This window comes from Mauremys reevesii, linkage group 1 (genome assembly GCF_016161935.1).
Source record: "Mauremys reevesii isolate NIE-2019 linkage group 1, ASM1616193v1, whole genome shotgun sequence".
Taxonomy (NCBI): domain Eukaryota; kingdom Metazoa; phylum Chordata; order Testudines; family Geoemydidae; genus Mauremys; species Mauremys reevesii.
In genome coordinates, this window is record NC_052623.1 from 288,448,802 (window position 1) to 288,466,086 (window position 17,285).

General features: G+C 38.4%; 1 protein-coding gene across 8 annotated transcripts in view; it reads right to left on the reverse strand.

Moving 5' to 3' along the window:
• PTPRQ (protein tyrosine phosphatase receptor type Q) overlaps positions 1–17,285 on the reverse strand; it is a 203,947-nt gene that overhangs the window by 59,047 nt on the left and 127,615 nt on the right. For all 8 annotated transcript variants that reach the window (XM_039521013.1, XM_039521014.1, XM_039521015.1 and 5 more), the window contains one exon: positions 14,775–15,044. In XM_039521013.1, coding sequence (XP_039376947.1) covers positions 14,775–15,044 — 270 coding nt within the window. The remainder of the gene's footprint in view (positions 1–14,774; positions 15,045–17,285) is intronic.

Genomic DNA, 17,285 nt, shown 5'->3' on the forward strand with positions numbered 1-17,285 from the left:
GATATATAAATGTGCATGTACACAACAGCATGTCACATTTATATTAAGCCAACAGTGTACTTTTCAGATCTCTCAGACTGGATATGTGACATATAGTTTTGTACAGGATCATATACTCACACACCAAGCTAATATTATCTCAAAGTTTCTCTGTAAGATAATATTACCATTCTCCAGTAGCAGAAACTGCCAAGAGAAACCTCTTCAAAAATCCTTCCATATACCTGACTTACATGTTTTGAAATCTTCAAGGAAAAAACGTTATTGGTAAAACACAAATCCATTATTTATCCTAATACTGATAACTAAGCAGCATGGATACTTAAATAAGGAACAAAAAATCTCAGGATATTCATTCTGGGGAAAAAAATGTTCCCAATGGCTTTTGAAGACCTCTGGGAATATCTGAACCTTTGATTTTGTCTCTAACAGTTCATCTTTTAACCATATGACATTCTAATGTTACAAACCTTTGTCTCCCACATAAATATGAATACTTTGGAATGACTGACTTGTAAGAATGAAATCTTGACAGAATGGACGAGGAGTTGCAGCTCAAGAAAACAAAGGAACGAATACCAGCAAAGTGCAAACAGCAATTGTCTGGCTTTACTGAAAGGACAGGAGACATTTGACATGGATTTAATCAGGCCGCAACTTTATTATTAGATGTCTGGGGCTACCCAGCAGATAAAATTGTACAGTGCAGGTAACCCTATGTTTATTCTGTAATTACCCGGGGGTCTTTTACTAGCTCCCTCCCTTTTTCCATCCTGGTCTCTCCAGTAAATCCATTGCTGGGATCTTACCATCCACACCCCGCTCCCATAAGAGGGTTAAGATGGGCTATAAGAATGAGAGGTTGGGTCCCTGCCGTACCAATCATAGGAGTCCCCAACTGCCCCCATTTGTTCCTTTAATGAACACCTCTTTTTTAAGTCCTTTTCCAAGCCATTTATCTGGTCACTGTATATCTTTCCTATGGAGTACCTGCACTGGACATCCTATGGAGTACCTGCACTGTATATCTTTCCTATGGTGTACCTGCACTGGACACTTAAATAATGAGTTGTGACATATGGCCTACTGCCCTTCATGTCATGCATGAACAAAGCCCTTCCTGCACCCGCTGTGGGGAAGGCAAAAAAACCCACCCATCTGCACCCAAGCCAATATGGTGGTAGGGGGAAAATTCCTTCCCAGACCCCCTAAAAAAGGGGCAGCTAGTGTAATGCCCACAGCAGGTCTTGACCAAACCTGGTATTTTACCACCTAAAGGGCAGAGAGGGTGGGTCCTGCCTCAGCCTGCTCCGTGTAAAAGGGAAGCTTCAGGAGCAGAGCTGCCCCTTTTAAACCCTGCATTCCTAGGGGATGAGTCAGTGACCAGGCTGACCCATTGCAGTAGTTTTCATCTCCCCACATCCCCTACCATAAAGGACTATTCCCTTCATTTGGCCAGCCAGCCAAGTACCCTCTGCTTAAAGTGTGGTGTGGTCATTCAAGCCAACAAGCATATAAACAAAAATCATTTTCTGGCCATGGTAATTTTCTTATTTAATCTTTTAACCTGCATAATTTAGTGCTGTACCATTAATTACTATAGTCAAAATCCTGGCCCCATTGAAGTTAATGGGAGTTTTTCCACAGACTTCAATGGGGGCAAAATTTCATCCTATTTTAGTAATGTGATATAGGTAAGAGCCTTCTCTGAAGCATAGAATCTTCTGAAAGAAACAAAGGCTGTAATCATTATAATACTCCATAGCATCAAAATTAAAGTTCATATTCTTCCCTCTGTTTCTTAGTGAGAAGCAAAGCCGTTTATAGTACATTAAAAACAAATCAGACCGAGAACTACCTATATGGGTTACAGGTGCAATCCTATTTTTTCCCCCTTATGAAAAAAACACAGCAGAAGATTACCAATGTAGGACATTTATGGGAGTACCGCACACTGCATATTGTATACAGCAGGGGTCTTATTATGACCTTTTCTTTATTAGTGTTGAAATTAGGGCTGAGGTGGGCTCAATGAGTGCAATAAAAATACTAATTGCTTCCTAAAATTTTTTTTTTTCAAATGAGTGTCTTATATTTGAAGATAAGTTATTAGTATATATTCAAAACACTGCAAAGAATATTGGTCTGATTTGTTCAATTACTGAAATTATAAAATTAGGAATGGATTCTGGGGGATGGATAAAATAGCTTGAATAAAATAACTAGGTCTCCCTTTGAAACTGAACCCAAATAAAACCTTTCAGGATTGCAAAATTGCTAACTACAAATATTCAAAAATTAGGATCAGGCCCCCAAAATTTGGGGTGTGTGTGTGTGTGTGCGTGCGTGCGTGCGTGCGTGTGTATAGAAAAACTCTAAATATTGCAATATTTGCTACAGAATCATGAGAGTTGACAGAAACTGGGACAGAAACATCTTGGTCCAGTGTCATCTTCTCTATCTACAAGTGACCTCTTATATTTACTGAAAACTATATTAGAGTCTGATCCTGAAAGCACTCCATGGAATAAACCTCCATTTAAATCAGGTCCTTTAATCTCAGCAGGATTAGCAATCTCTGGTGGATTAAGTGCTGCCAATCAAATTGTATGAGTTCCAAGATTTCCTGGGGAGTTCGGATCAATGTATTCTGGGGTTCTCTCACTGGGAGGAGCCCTGTTAACGATGAGATTTTATTAAAGCAGCCAGCCAAAGCCTAAAGAGTCACTTGCCCATAAAATATCTCAAAAATTAAAAGTCCTGATGGAGGAAAGGTATACAAAGATCTGCCTGGGACAAAGGAGACAGAATAAATTAAGGTACAGAAACAGGTTTAATAATAATGGGGCAGATTGGGTGCACAAAGGGGTGGGGGAAATGCTGTAAGGATTCTCGTCCTCTTCCTTCCATGTGGCAGTGGGCCACAATTTCAGTCCCTACATTTCTAATGAGCAGGGGAGAGGCAAAGAGGAAGCTCTGGCCCAGCCTAACCCCCCTATATTCCAGCCAGCAGATCTGACTGGCCTTGCAGAGGAGAGCATGCTGCACCCCCTGAAGGGTTCAGGGTGATGCCATAAAAGCATAATTAAGTCCAATAATGTAGCAGTAATAATGAAAAAGACACTTCATGGTTTGAGTGAACTACAAATTAAATATATTTCCAGGAAGATAATACCCTTGACCTAATAAAACTAGATCAAAATTGTCTCTTTGATGGAATAAATCCTTTCAGATACCCAGGATGATAGGCACCTTAGGTATACACAGTAGTAGATAGATATTTTATACTGTAATACAGTATCTTTCATTTTTATTTCATCTCATTTCCAATTTATTACGGGCCTGTTTCAGTAGAAAATTTGTCTAGTTTCTGCCCTGCAAAATAAAGTGTAAGGCAGCAGAAAACACAGAAAATCAATTTTCTGCCGCAATGCCTAAACAGTTGATTAAAAAGGGATTTAAATGTTAGTTAAAAAGTTTAATTCATTTTAATCTCATCAAATACATTTAAATGGGAAAATCACATATAAATGTCATTGTCGCTTAGAATAAATGAAAAGATGCTGAGTCCTGAGCACATCAAAAAGAGAATGCAGGTACTCGGAGGGCAATTACTAGTGATCAGCAGTGACACTCCATGGTACAGTACCTTCTGCTTTGATGAATTGCACATTCAGCTAGACAACTTCAAGACAACTACACTATTAGGTTACAGATACAAACAGGATTATAGTTACTTTAGCATGAAGAATCAGATTTTCATTCTTCAAGAATGACTAAAATTCCCCAAACTTTTTCTATCCACAGATGGTACTAATTTGAACAAACCATTCCATGCCTCCTAGAGTAATCATACAGCTTGTTTAAATTTTCTAAACATGATTCAACTATGAAGTGATCAATGTTCACAGTAAAATTATTCAGATAACAAATTGCATTATTCAGGAATGATCCTTTATGATCTGATGCTTTCATCGGATATGTAACAAAGGTCTGCATATATATTCCCATAGACATGTTTCTGTTTTAATACACATCTAAATGTAATTGTATTAACCTTCACTGGCCTCCAGAAAGCCACTATATAAATAAAAAGCAAGAAAAGAATGTTAGTTATGGTATACATTGGGACATTAACTGTCCAGAGTTGTGTTCTGACTAGCTGGTTAGATCTTTGATACTAATCTCATGTTTAAATCCCCCAATACATCACAAGCCTCATTATAATGTGTTCAATCTATTCAAGTATTTACCTAAGAAAAATATTCTTTCCTGATTATATTTTTTTCATTATTACACAATAAGGAATATGGAGCAGTCTAAAATATGAAGGGTTTGTTTTCATTCTATGTAGCTTTTGAATTCATAACCATGAAACAGAGGACAGGGGTGCTGGAACAATTTTTTTACTGTGGCTGCTGAGAGCCATTGAACCAAACTGTAAACCCTGTATATAAGGGAAACCACTTTAAGCCAGAGGGTGTGGCAGCACTCCCTGCATCCCTAGTTCCAACAACTACGCCAGAGGAGCTCACTGACTGTGAAGTACTAGTGAACTCAGTATCTGCATTGGTGCAGGGATGAGGAATTTCTAAGTTCATCCTGCAGTGTTTAAAGGTGGCCAAACTTCAAAGCCAAGAACCAAGTCCCTTAAATTCCCTACTCTCACCAGGCTGTGATGCTAATCAGGAGCCCCAAAGCTTATGGACTGCTTTCAGGTTACGCTTTTATTTAAGAACCTAAGTGGAAGCAAATTCCAGATGCAACAAGCACCCGAATGTGAATCAAACATCCACAGAGTGAGGCAGGCAAAGGAACTGGGCTGATGAAATTGGCATATAAAGCTAGGCCAAAATGAAGAGAGAGGGTACATCTACACTACGGGATTATTCCGAATTTACATAAACCGGTTTAGCAAAACAGATTGTATAAAATCGAGTGCGCGCGGCCACACTAAACACATTAAATCGGTGGTGTGCGTCCACGGTCCGAGGCTAGCGTCGATTTCTGGAGCGTTGCACTGTGGGTAGCTATTCCGTAGCTATCCCATAGTTCCCGCAGCCTCCCCCGCCCCTTGGAATTTCTTGGTTGAGATCCCAGTGCCTGATGGGGCAAAAATCATTGTCGTGGGTGGTTCTGGGTAAATGTCGTCAGTCACTCCTTCCTCTGGGAAAGCAACAGCAGACAAGCATTTCGCGCCTTTTTTCCCTGGATTGCCCTGGCAGACGCCATAGCATGGCAATCATGGAGCCTGTTTTGCCTTTTGTGACTGTCACCGTATGTGTACTAGATGCCGCTGACAGAGGCAATTCAGCAGCGCTACACAGCAGCATGCATTTGCTTTTGCATGACAGCAGAGATGGTTATCAGCCATACTGTATCATCTACCATGCCATAAATTGGCAATAAGATGATCATGGTTACCAGTCCTTTTGCACTGCACCATCTGCTGCTGTCATAAGTGCCCCTGGCTGAAATCAGCCGGGGGTGCAAAAGCCAAAATTGGGAATGACTCCCTGAGTCAATCCCTCCTTTTTGGTATCTAAAAATAGAATCAGTCCTGCCTAGAATATGGGGCAAGTGTACTAGAGAACCAGTGTATCATAGAACCAGAGAGCACAGCTGCTCTGTGTCAGATCCTGCAGAAATTATGAGCTGTATGCTATTCACAGGGGGTGCTCCTGCAACAACCCCACCTGTTGATTCCGTTCTCCCCCAGCCTTCCTGGGCTACTGTAGCAGTGTCCCCCCACTTGTGTTATGAAGTAATAAAGAATGCAGGAATAAGACACAGTGACTTGTTAGTGAGAAATGAGTGGAAGGCAGCCTCCAGCCGCTATGATAGTCCAGAAAGGACATTAAGCAGTGTGGGGGAGAGGAGCCCAGCATCCCGCTGCTAGTCCAGGGACAATTGAATCTTTTCTTTACACACGAAGGGCGGGGGCTGATGGAGCTCAACCCCCTGTTGCTATGATGAAGACGGTTACCAGCCATACTGCACCATCTACCAGGAAAAAATCAGGAGCTTTTTACACAGGCGCCCATGGTCGACCTCACTGGATGCTAGTCAGCATGGTTACCAGTCCTTTTGCACTGCACCATGTGCCAAAAGGCTGATGATGACGGTGGATATCAGCCATATTGCACCATCAGCCACCCATGGCGGGGGGGGGGGGAGAGCGAGGATGTTGGTGTTGACTGCTGCAGCATCGCGTCTATCTGCAGCATTCAGTAAAGATAGGGTGACATGTAAAAGAGTCAAGAGAGGATTGTTTTCCCTTTCACTTCTGGGGGGGGGGGAGGGCGTAAATTGCCGAGCTATGCCCTGAACCACCGCGGACACTGTGTTTGACCCTAGAAGCATTTGGATCTCAGCCAAGAATGCAAATGCTTTTCGGAGACTGCAGGAACTGTGGGATTGCTTGAGTCCTCCAGTCCCCGCTCCCTCCCTCCATGAGCGTCCATTTGATTCTTTGGCTTTCCGTTATGCTTGTCACGCAGCAGTGCGCTGAGTCCCTGCTATGGCGTCTGTCTGGAGAATTTTTAAAAATGATTTTAAATTTCGTCTTCTGTAACGGAGCGCTGATAGAACAGATTTGCCTGCCCTTACAGCGATCACATCCGCATGGTCCATGCTGGAGCTCTTTTTTTATTTTGATTTTTAACTGCATCACCACACGTGCTGATCGGAGCTCCACGCTGGGCAAACAGGAAATATTCAAAAGTTTGCGGGGCTTTTCCTGTCTACCTGGCCACTGCATCTGAGTTCAGATTGCTGTCCAAAGCGGTCAGTGGTGCACTGTGGGATACCACACGGAGGCCAATACCGTCGATCTGCGGCCACACTAACCCTAATCTGATATGGTAATTCCGATACTAGCGCTACTCCTCTCGTTAGGGAGGAGTACAGAAATCGATTTAAAGAGCCCTTTATATCGATATAAAGGGCCTCTTAGTGTGGACAGGTGTGGCGTTAAATCGGTTTTACGCTCCTAAAACCGGTTTAAACGAGTAGTGTAGACCAGGCCAGAGACAGGTGAGTTTTGCAGCAAAAATTCTATTAATCATGATGGAGAAGCTGACACAAGAGCAGTAAAGGACAAAAAAAAAGTCCAATCTGCTCGAGAAAGGAAAGAAGATGGGTCTGACTGTAGAGGTTGCTGAAAAGCAATGGCTGCAGCTGCGCAGGACGGGGAAAGAAAAAAAGCAATGTGGTATGCCTAGTTCCTAACTAAATTAATGAAAAGAAATCTGCTTTCAGAACAGCTGCCTTTAGCAGGGAGTTTGCATTAAAAGAATAATGGCAGCCTATAAATCTGCTGCATGGTATTAAGAGAATCAAAAGAAGTGAAGTGAAGAACCTGGAATAGATAAATACTGGAATATAACAAAAAGGGAAATTAAGAAAAGAAATATTTGGAGGATTTTGTATTGATAAAATTATATTTCATGAAGAATTCTTAAGGGCCAAACTGTGATAGTCCTGCTTATATTGAGTAGTACTTTACTCTACAGGTAGCTCTACTGAGATCATTGGGATTACTCATGGTATAAGGTACCATTCAGCATGAGTAAGGCATCACAATCTAGCCCTAAACGATGATATCTTTCTTTTTTTGGACTGGATGCTAATTTGCTGACATAAGAATGTAAAAAATGTTAGCTTTTATTTTTCCCATGATTTTGTCACTGATCTGATATTATGGACAGATTTTTAAGAGTTTAACCCCCACGGCTAGGGTCAGATTTTGAAAAGACCTCAAAACATTTGCTGATAAGCTCTTTTGAAAATCTAGTTTTTGTTTAGCTGCCTAAGTGAGAGCTGAACTCTTAGGAAAATCTGTCCCCAGTTGTGGGTTCGGAGCACTTGAAAATTTAGGCCTACAAGCCTAATAATATTTCCACTGAAGTCAACTGGAATATATCATGGGAGAAGGATCATACCCTTCATTTAATATGCTCACTCAAGAACACAGTATGAAAGGTTTGAGAATTACATACAGAGGAGGAAATGGATTTCCTGAACTGTAAAACACACACAGTGGATTTAGTCCTGTAAAATGCTGATTGCCCTCAATACTCATTTATTTCAATGGGTATTGAGAATACTCATCATTTCAAAGGGTTGGGTCATTATAGTAAGCAGCATACTTTGGACACTTACTTTTAAACAAGTAATGCATGTGACTTGCAAACTTTTTCTAATTTAGCTCTGCACATATTTTGTCACCATTTTTTACGCAGTTAATCCAGCATTAAGGGTTGTGTGTGTGTGTGTATGATTTTTTTTTTAAAGATAAAGCTTCTTTATTTGACTTGTGCTATGGAATTCCCTAGTAAGTAGAAACAGTAGAATTCCCTAAAGAGTAATTGGTATTGTAAAATTCCCTACTGGTTTTGATTTATCTGCTTAAAGGAAAAGAATCAATGACATTTATTTTGACCTTCCATAATAAAGAGAAAATCTAAAGCTGCAGCAGCAAAGAGTTCACCGTGTTTGTTAGGTCAGGTGAACAAGCAACTTAGAACTCATTAACTTTATCTTGTAGTTAGACACACCTGATAATGGGGGAATCTACAAATTAATACATAATATACTGAGCATATGTAAATATGGGAACCAAATGAACTTCTGTAACAGAAGGAGCTCTTCAGAAAACATTGTGTCATGATCTCACTCTGCAATTATTTGAATGCGTTATATTTTAAGTAAATCATGGAAGCTACCAGATTGGCAGCAGTGAATAATTCTTTTTTTCATTATGGGACAAATGCTGATCTTGTTTAAAGTGGTAGGAAGGGACACAGAAGCACCTTTATCTCACATGTGGGTGCTCTACATCAGGCTGACATATCACATAATACCTTTTTCATTCCGCAAGTATCTCAGGATGATGCTAAACAGCAGCTCCTAAAGCTAGACATTTTTAATCAGTAGATCCAAATAATTTACATGCAAGTGTTTTAAAGGAGCTGGCTGAGGAGCTCGTTGGACCATTAATGTTGACTTTCAATACATCTTAGAATACTGGGGAAGTTCCAGGAGACTGGAAGAAAATTAATGATGTGCAAATATTTTAAAAGGGTAAATGGGATGACCTGTGTAATTATAGGCCTGTTAGTCTGACATTGATCCCAGTCAAGATAATGGAGCACCTGATATAGGACCTGATTAAAAAAGAATTAAATGAGGGTAATATAATCAATACCAATCACCATGGGTTTATGGAAACAAGATCCTGTTAAACTAACTTGATTTTTTTATGAGATTACAAGTTTGATAAAGGTAATAGTGTTGATGTAATATACTAAGATTCTGTAAAGCATGAGACTTGGTACCGCATGACATTTTGATTAAAAAACTAGAAAGATATCAAATTAACATGGCACATAAAATGGATTAAAATCTGGCTAACTGATAGGTATCAAAATGTAATTGTAAACAGGATATCATAATTGAATGATATATTTCTAGTTGGGTCTTGCAGGGATCAATTCCTGGCCTTATCCATTTTGATTAATGATCTGAAATAAAACATAAACTCATCACTGATAAAGTTTGAAGGTGACACAAATACTGGGAGAATGGTAAATAATGAAGATGACAGGTCACCGACACAGAGCAATCTAGATTGCTTGGTAAAATGGGCTCATGCAAACAATACGTGTTTTAATATGGCTAAATGTACATGTATAATCTAGGAACAAAGAACATAAGCCAAACTTACAGGATGGGTGACTCTATCCTGGGAAGCAGTGACTGTGAAAAAGACTTGGGGTTGTGATGGATAATCAGCTGAATATGACCTCCCAGTGCAACAATGTGGCCAAAAGGGCTAATGTGAACCTGGGATGCATAAAAATGGGAATCTCAAGTAGGAGCAAAAAGGCTATTTTACCTCTGCATTTGGCATTGGTATGACCACTGCTAGAATACTGTGTCCAGTTCTGGTATCCACACTTCAAGAAGGATGTTGATAAATTGGAGAAGGTTGAGAGAAGAGCCAAGAGAATGATTAAAGAATTAGAAAACATGCCTTATAATGATAGACTCAAGGATTTCAATCTTTTTAGTTTAACAAAAAGAAGGTTAAGGGGTGGTTAAGGTTAAGTCTGCAAGTACCTATGTGGGAAACAAATATTTAATAATGGGCTCTTCAATCTAGCAGATAAAGATTTAACATGATCCAATGGCTGAAAGTTAAAGCTAGATAAATTCAGAATGGAAATAAGGCATATATTTTCAACGGTGACAATAATTAACTTACCCAGGGTGCATGGTGGATTCTCCGACACTGAATTTTTAAATAAAGAGTGGATGTTTTTCTTAAAGATATTCTGTAGGAACTATTTTTGGGGAAGTTCTATTGCCTGTGTTATAAAGGACATCAGATTAGATGATCACAATGGCCCCTTTTGGCCTTTGAAGCTATGAATCTATGAAGAAGAAAGTATAGGATCTCTCAGGGGCAAGGGCTGTCATTTACTATATATGTATGAACAGCACCTAGCACAATGGTATCCAACCTGGTTGAGGACCCTAAGTGCTATCACAATACAAATATTAAATAATACTAGGAGACAGTAAGGAAAATTACACGGTGCACTATAACACTGAAAATAGAGCCTGGCAAACTAACTTGATATCTTTTCTTCATGCTGAAAATGGTATGTTTAATTTAGTGTGCGTGTAAGTAAAAGTTTCAGAGCAGACGAAACAGTGAGAATGGATGAGTAAAATATAAAATTTACAAATGAAACATAATAAGAGTTTCTATTTTTAATCGTTCCATGTTTTGGAATTAAAAATGGTACTTTAATATGCTTAATTTTTATTTGCAATGACTATTACATTTGTCCTAGACTCTAGAGTTTGGTAAACGTGAACAGGTTTAAAATAGAGAAAGTCTTTTAGAGAACATTTTCTTACCATTTAAGGTAGTTTTTGTCCTCTGAAAATTCACCCAACCCTAATGAAATCCCATTATAATATGCATCTTTCCTTGGATATAATCTAAGGATAGTTATTCAGTCCTAAAATCTTGCTATATTATCTTTCATATCCGATATAAATTATTTAAACACAAAGTAATGTAACTATCACAAAGTTCATAGATTTTTTTGTGGGTCATAACATACTCTACCCTGGTACAAGTGGTTTACCATGACAGCAAAGCTAGATTAGACACCAAACACTAATCTCCTCATAAATTTAATCTTCATGATCCATGTTTAGTAATACCCAGATATGAACAAGTTTACGTTAAAAAAAAAAATCAAATAGTCTTTGCAAGAAATGTAAAGGTCAGACACTATGCAATGAGACACTGAACCAAATTTGATTTCACTTTATGTCAAAAATAAATGCATTGTCAGTGACTCAGTGCTGGCTATGTATTCTGTAACTAATCTTAGACCACCATAAATAAGAAGCTGACAACAGCTATAAAACTGTTTCCATTCCATGCCATGAATCTTCGATTCTTAGTAGCCACTCATCAGAAAACAATTCATGTGAACACACAGTTAAGAAGATATTGTCCTACTAATAACCAGTTTGTTGTAAATATGACTAAGTGCTAAAATTTAAACCAAATGTTAAACAACACAAGTCTGAGCTACAGTTATTTTAGAGCAATAATCCATATTTTGTAGTTCTAGAGCCTAGTCCTGCAGCCCTTACTCAGTCAAATCTCCCATTAATAATGCACACGGCATTCCAAAATAAATCAAATTTGGGTTTAAAAAAGAAGTGTCGCCCAGTAAAATTATAGCTAGTGTAAGCCCTGATAGAGTAAAGCAGTTAAGCACATGCTTATATCTATCAGAATTCAACCCAGCATTTAAGATCATGCCTCACTTTAAGCATGTGCTTAAGTCTTATTGACTGCACGAGGACTTGAGCACATGCGTAAAATTAAGAATGTGCTTAAGTGCTTTGCTGAATAAGGGCATGAAGGGGTTGGTAATCACTTCACCCTTGGTCCATCAGAGTCCAGATTAGAAGACTTTCAAGAAAATAATACAAGATGCTATTTCCCAAGGTTTTTCCAAGTGGAAGTTTTTTGAGGGTCTGAGTAGGGTTGAATGGCAAAGGATGGAGGGAAAGAAGTTTAAGTTTACTGTGATGGACTGGAAGTTCCTTTAATTCTCAATTTGATCTACTGAGTTTTTGAATGCATTAATGTTCTACACCTAAAATGTTGGACAGGCACTGTTGTAAATATAACTAATAAAATAAACTTTTTTTCCCAAGAATAAAAATGTGAAAAATGCACTAAAATGGGGGTTGCAAAGCTAAATGAGTTTTCAGTCATGCCCTGTCATTTCAATGAAATAAATACCTAACCCTCACATAACATTACATGGTGCTACATTGAAATCTATAAATTAATTGATTTTTCCCCAATAATACAAAAGATGCAGAGAAAACATTATGCCCAAATAAATGAGAAAAATATCTCAAATTATATCAGTCAAAGAATAAAATAATGGACTACATTCCAATATCCTATCATACATAGGGTTACCAGAGAGCAACTGTGAAAAAACAGGATGGAGGCTGGGGTAATAGGCGCCTGTATAAGAAAAAGTCCCCAAAAATGGGATTGTCCCTTTAAAAACTGAACATCTGGTCACCCTAATCATACACGCTTTTAAAATAAATTCACACTGTTATGATGGGGGAGCACCTCTTAAAGGTTATCATCCAATGGAAGTCAATGGGAATATTTCTATTGACTTCAGCGGGAGTTGGATTGAAACTGTAAATTCTCTAAATATATATTTTCCAAGTGAATTAGGTAACCTTATTCACTGTAGATCAGTTAGCTAACAGCTCTTTATTCTGTTTAGCAATAATTTCTATAGCAATCCCAATGTATCCAATATTTTAATTGTTCATAAAGATCTGTTAAATAGTTTGAACATACAATTTTCAGTTTTTTGGTGGTTTATGGACTGTTCACTTCAAATATTCACTATTCATCATTCATGGCATCATTCACAACTAAGTCATGTGGAAGTGTTGTCTATTATTTGATTGGATAACTGAAATATTTATATGAAAACTCATAACAATTACTGAGAAGTAAATAACAAATAGCAGATATTCTTCCTCAGATACAAATATGCTTCTTTTCATGTGAATACAGCAGTCCTATGCAGTACAGAGATGCCCCCATACATTCATCAGAACAAAATAAAAGGCATGAGAATGTTCACAAACAACATACGAAAAGGTACACAAGCATGGTTGAACTGAACAGTCAAATCAGAATCTGAATGAATCTTCATTAATGCTGTTTAGTCCATATTCTTCCAGCTATAATTCCAATTATCTGCCCTTTCAACACTCAAGTATCATTAAAGGCATCCCATTTTATGAATTCTCACTAATTTTATCGCAAAGAAACAAAAAGTAACCCAACATTTTGTATTTCTTAGATGGAAAATTAAGTAAAAATAGGCATAGCTCCCAGGTCCATACAATAAGAGATCACAGAATAAGAGGAATTTGTTAAACTTCTGGCAAATCAGACTTTAATATATCTCGCCACCAATTTTTGTATTTGCTTTGTGTCTGCCTAAGAATTAGAAAGTCACTTACTAGAAGCTTTTTTGAACTATCAGAGCTGGACAAACTACACTTCACTTCTTTAATATTCAGGCAGAACTTATGCAGATACAAACTGGGTACCAACCCTGTATCCCTCACATGCAAGTGAATAGCCCTATTAACCTCAACTTTATGAAAAATGTTACACTATAATATACTTTCCAATATATCCCCACTAGTACTGTATGCAAGAATTTCTGATATGACATTAACACCATACTTATCTGACTCATCATTATTTATGAAAGACAATTAGATAGTTCCAATTAACAGAGAGAAACTAATAAGTAATATTATGTGTTTTAATGAGTTATTATTTTAGAGATGAGAGAGAAAAACATATTCCAACTGGGAATGAGCTTATATGTTTCTGGATGTATCCAGGCCTTTCAAGGCTGGAGATGCAAATTAAAGATCCCGTTCATGCAAGTAGTGTCACTGAAAAAGTAGCCCCATTATTAAATATATAATAGTAAAAAGAAAGTGTGAAGATAACCTCTTTATTAAAAAGGCACAGGAATTAATTTTCCTAAACTGTCTATATGGTTGCCATCTTTTCCCGTGTTAAAAAGTTCATTTCAACGGTAGCTTAAGATGACAAATATTGGAGGAAGTTAAATGATTTTATTGATTAACAACCTCTGAATGGTAGCCCTTCTAAAGAGTGAATTCACAGTATTGGCTATTTAACATTAAAACAAAGGATGTCACTGGCAGAAATACCACTATCTCATACAAAACCTTCCCAGTAATAATATTCAACAGGTGAGGTCACCAGCAAAAAGATGAAAACATACCCAATCTAGCTATGAGCCAACGCATACTAGGACTGGGTGATACAGTATGAATAAAATAAGAACTCAAACTTAACATGGCAAGAACATAACTCTTCGTTTGTACTTCCAAGTCTCACTGACTTTCTCCATTGGCTATTCCATGATAACCTGTGTCCTTGGGATCACAATCAAGGACATTTCAAGACAGGGTTTGGAGAGCAGGCCCCATTTCTCATCATCTGATCATAGATTTAAACTGTGATTATACTTGACTAGGGAAAGGATTGGGATGCTGTAGTAAATGTAAGAATATCATCACTGATCTAAATATTCAATTGTCATTTAAATTAAAGTAAAATTTTAAATCCAAAAAATTGTCACCTTTTTCTGGAAATGTGCTGGCATTGCATATCTGTTCTTTTCCTTCACCAGCAGATGTTGCAGCTTTTATTTTAAATTGGTAAGAAATATTTGATAGCAGATCTCTGAAAGTATGCACCTTATCAGAAGCAGAAATGTTTGTAGAATTCCTTTCAAATATTATGATGTAATGTGTAATCACTCCATTTGACTTAGAAGGTGGGTCCCAGTGCACTAGAATCGACTGCCAACTTGTTGCAGTACACTGAACATTCTGGACAACATCTGGAGCTTAAAAGATACACATGCACCAAAGGTTAACATTCCAAACAATCAAAAGGGTAATCACATTATAGTATACTCAGAGATGCAGGTATAATGTCTATAATAAGGGTCATGCATTCCAATGCCAGATAATTAATACTGTAATAAGAACACTGGGCAAGAAGTGTTTTAAATGAAGAAATGTCCTTGATTATATTTTATGGAAGCTTTATTTCCAGTAATTATTAACATTACTGAAGCAGTGCTTGAAATGAACAGAGTGATAGTACATTATATTTCCTAAAACTAACTATATGCTCCAACTTCCTTTTCCCTTCTTTCTCCCATCTACACCCACATTTCCCCCATTTTTTCTAATCAGCAGCACAGTGGAACATATACAGTAATTGTGAAACTGATACACTCCAAAAGAAAATTTTACTTACCCTTTAGCTTTCCTTCTCTCATTTACTGTACCCTATGGCTGCTAATCCCTACAGTAGTGTTGTGTCCTGCCCAGGAGTTTTGGGGGAGTCTTCAAAGCTGTCACTCATAGGCAGCAGTTACTTTATTGGTCCCACCCATTTGCTTTCCCCGCAAGATGAATTCTCGTAAAGCTTCCTGGGCAGCTCTTCAAATTTCATAGGTAAAAACAGTATTATATATTTAACATGAAAACAAACAACTGGCTCCAAGTTATGGAACAACTGATTAAATTTTCCCAGGGAAAGTCAGATTGTGGGATGTACTAACTAAGAGAAAAGAATCAACAGAAAAAGGTGGTGTTGTTTTTTTCTCTCTCTAGTGAAGCGATGTCCAGTAATCCATACAGTGGGGAATTGACTAGAATCAATGTCCCAGAAAGAGGGAAACATACTAATTACTACAGGTACAGAGGAAAACGGATCTCTTTAAAAATACATATATTTCTCTCCAGAGTTTGAAGAGTACTCCTTTCAAAAGTAGCAGCTACAGAAGAAAGGAGATCACTTTGTATTTTTGATAAAGGCATAGGGCTGAATCCTTTACCCAGTTAGTGCTGAGTGCACCCGGGTGAGGGAGATGCAAAAGAGATGTTTGTGGCTCCTCAATTCTGGGGCTAGTTCTATACCATCTCAGACCCCACGATAGTTTATAGTAGCATCCATGCAAGGATAAGGGGAATGCGCTGACCAGTACCTGTGTTTCAAGGACTCAGTGGGACTCTATACAAAAGGTTAGCACTTATGGGCTGTAGTATCTTTTTATGTTGCTTGTCTGCAATCCTGATATTGAACAGCTCCATGACACAGGAACATGCTGGAAGAAGCAGGAACTTGATGTGGCCAAGTCCACAAAAGCCAAACTGCAGCATGGAGCAGATGGAGAAAACTGAGACACGAGGACTGGTCTGATAGGAGCAGCTGTGTGGCTGTGACGGATCTGCTCAGAGGAGAGTCACAGAAACGTTAAATTAGATGGCAAGAGCTGATAAAAGGTCAGGCTACTCAATGGGGGAGATTTAAAAAAAAACTTTTTTGCTGAGCATGGGAGAGCTGCAGTGGGGCAGAGGTGCTCCAAAAAGAGTGGGAATAAAATGTAGGTTATTCCAGAATGTGTGTGCCTTATTCCAAATTAGTTTAAATGGAATAGGCTAATTTGGAATATGGCACTCTTATTTCAGAATACGAGTGCCTACACATAGAGTCATTCAGGAAAAGTTAGTCCACTTTAAATTCACACCCTAACTTATTCTACATTAACTTTCATCTGTAGGCTAGCCCTTAGATTCAGTGACCAAAAATGGCTGAAAAGGGGAGGGGCCCAATGAGCCCAGCAGAAAATATGAAGAAAGAGTTTTAAAATTACTTGGTCCCACTCTAAGGGCAATGTGTCATCCAGTGGAGGCAGCCTTCTGAAAGGAGGGAAGTGGGAGAGGCTATGAGGTCACTGATCAAAAGAGACAGCTTTGATGGCTGCTTCTGTAGCTGCTGGACAGGACAAAATACTACTGTAAGGATGGTGGGACAAGCAGCTGCTAAAAATATAGACTGTAACAAATGCTAAACTGTATGATACTATACAGCCTCTAGTTGGCACTGTATGTAAGATACCTTATTTAAACCAACCTCAGCCATACCTGGCAGAGCATTAAATGATCTTATAGTGAACATATCTGGTGTATATAAGCAAGCTCTCTAGCCAGTCCATATTTGATACAGAAATACATGACATGGAGTCAGGAATAAACTAAGAACAGAAACAGAAGGAAAACAGCAACAAAAGTTG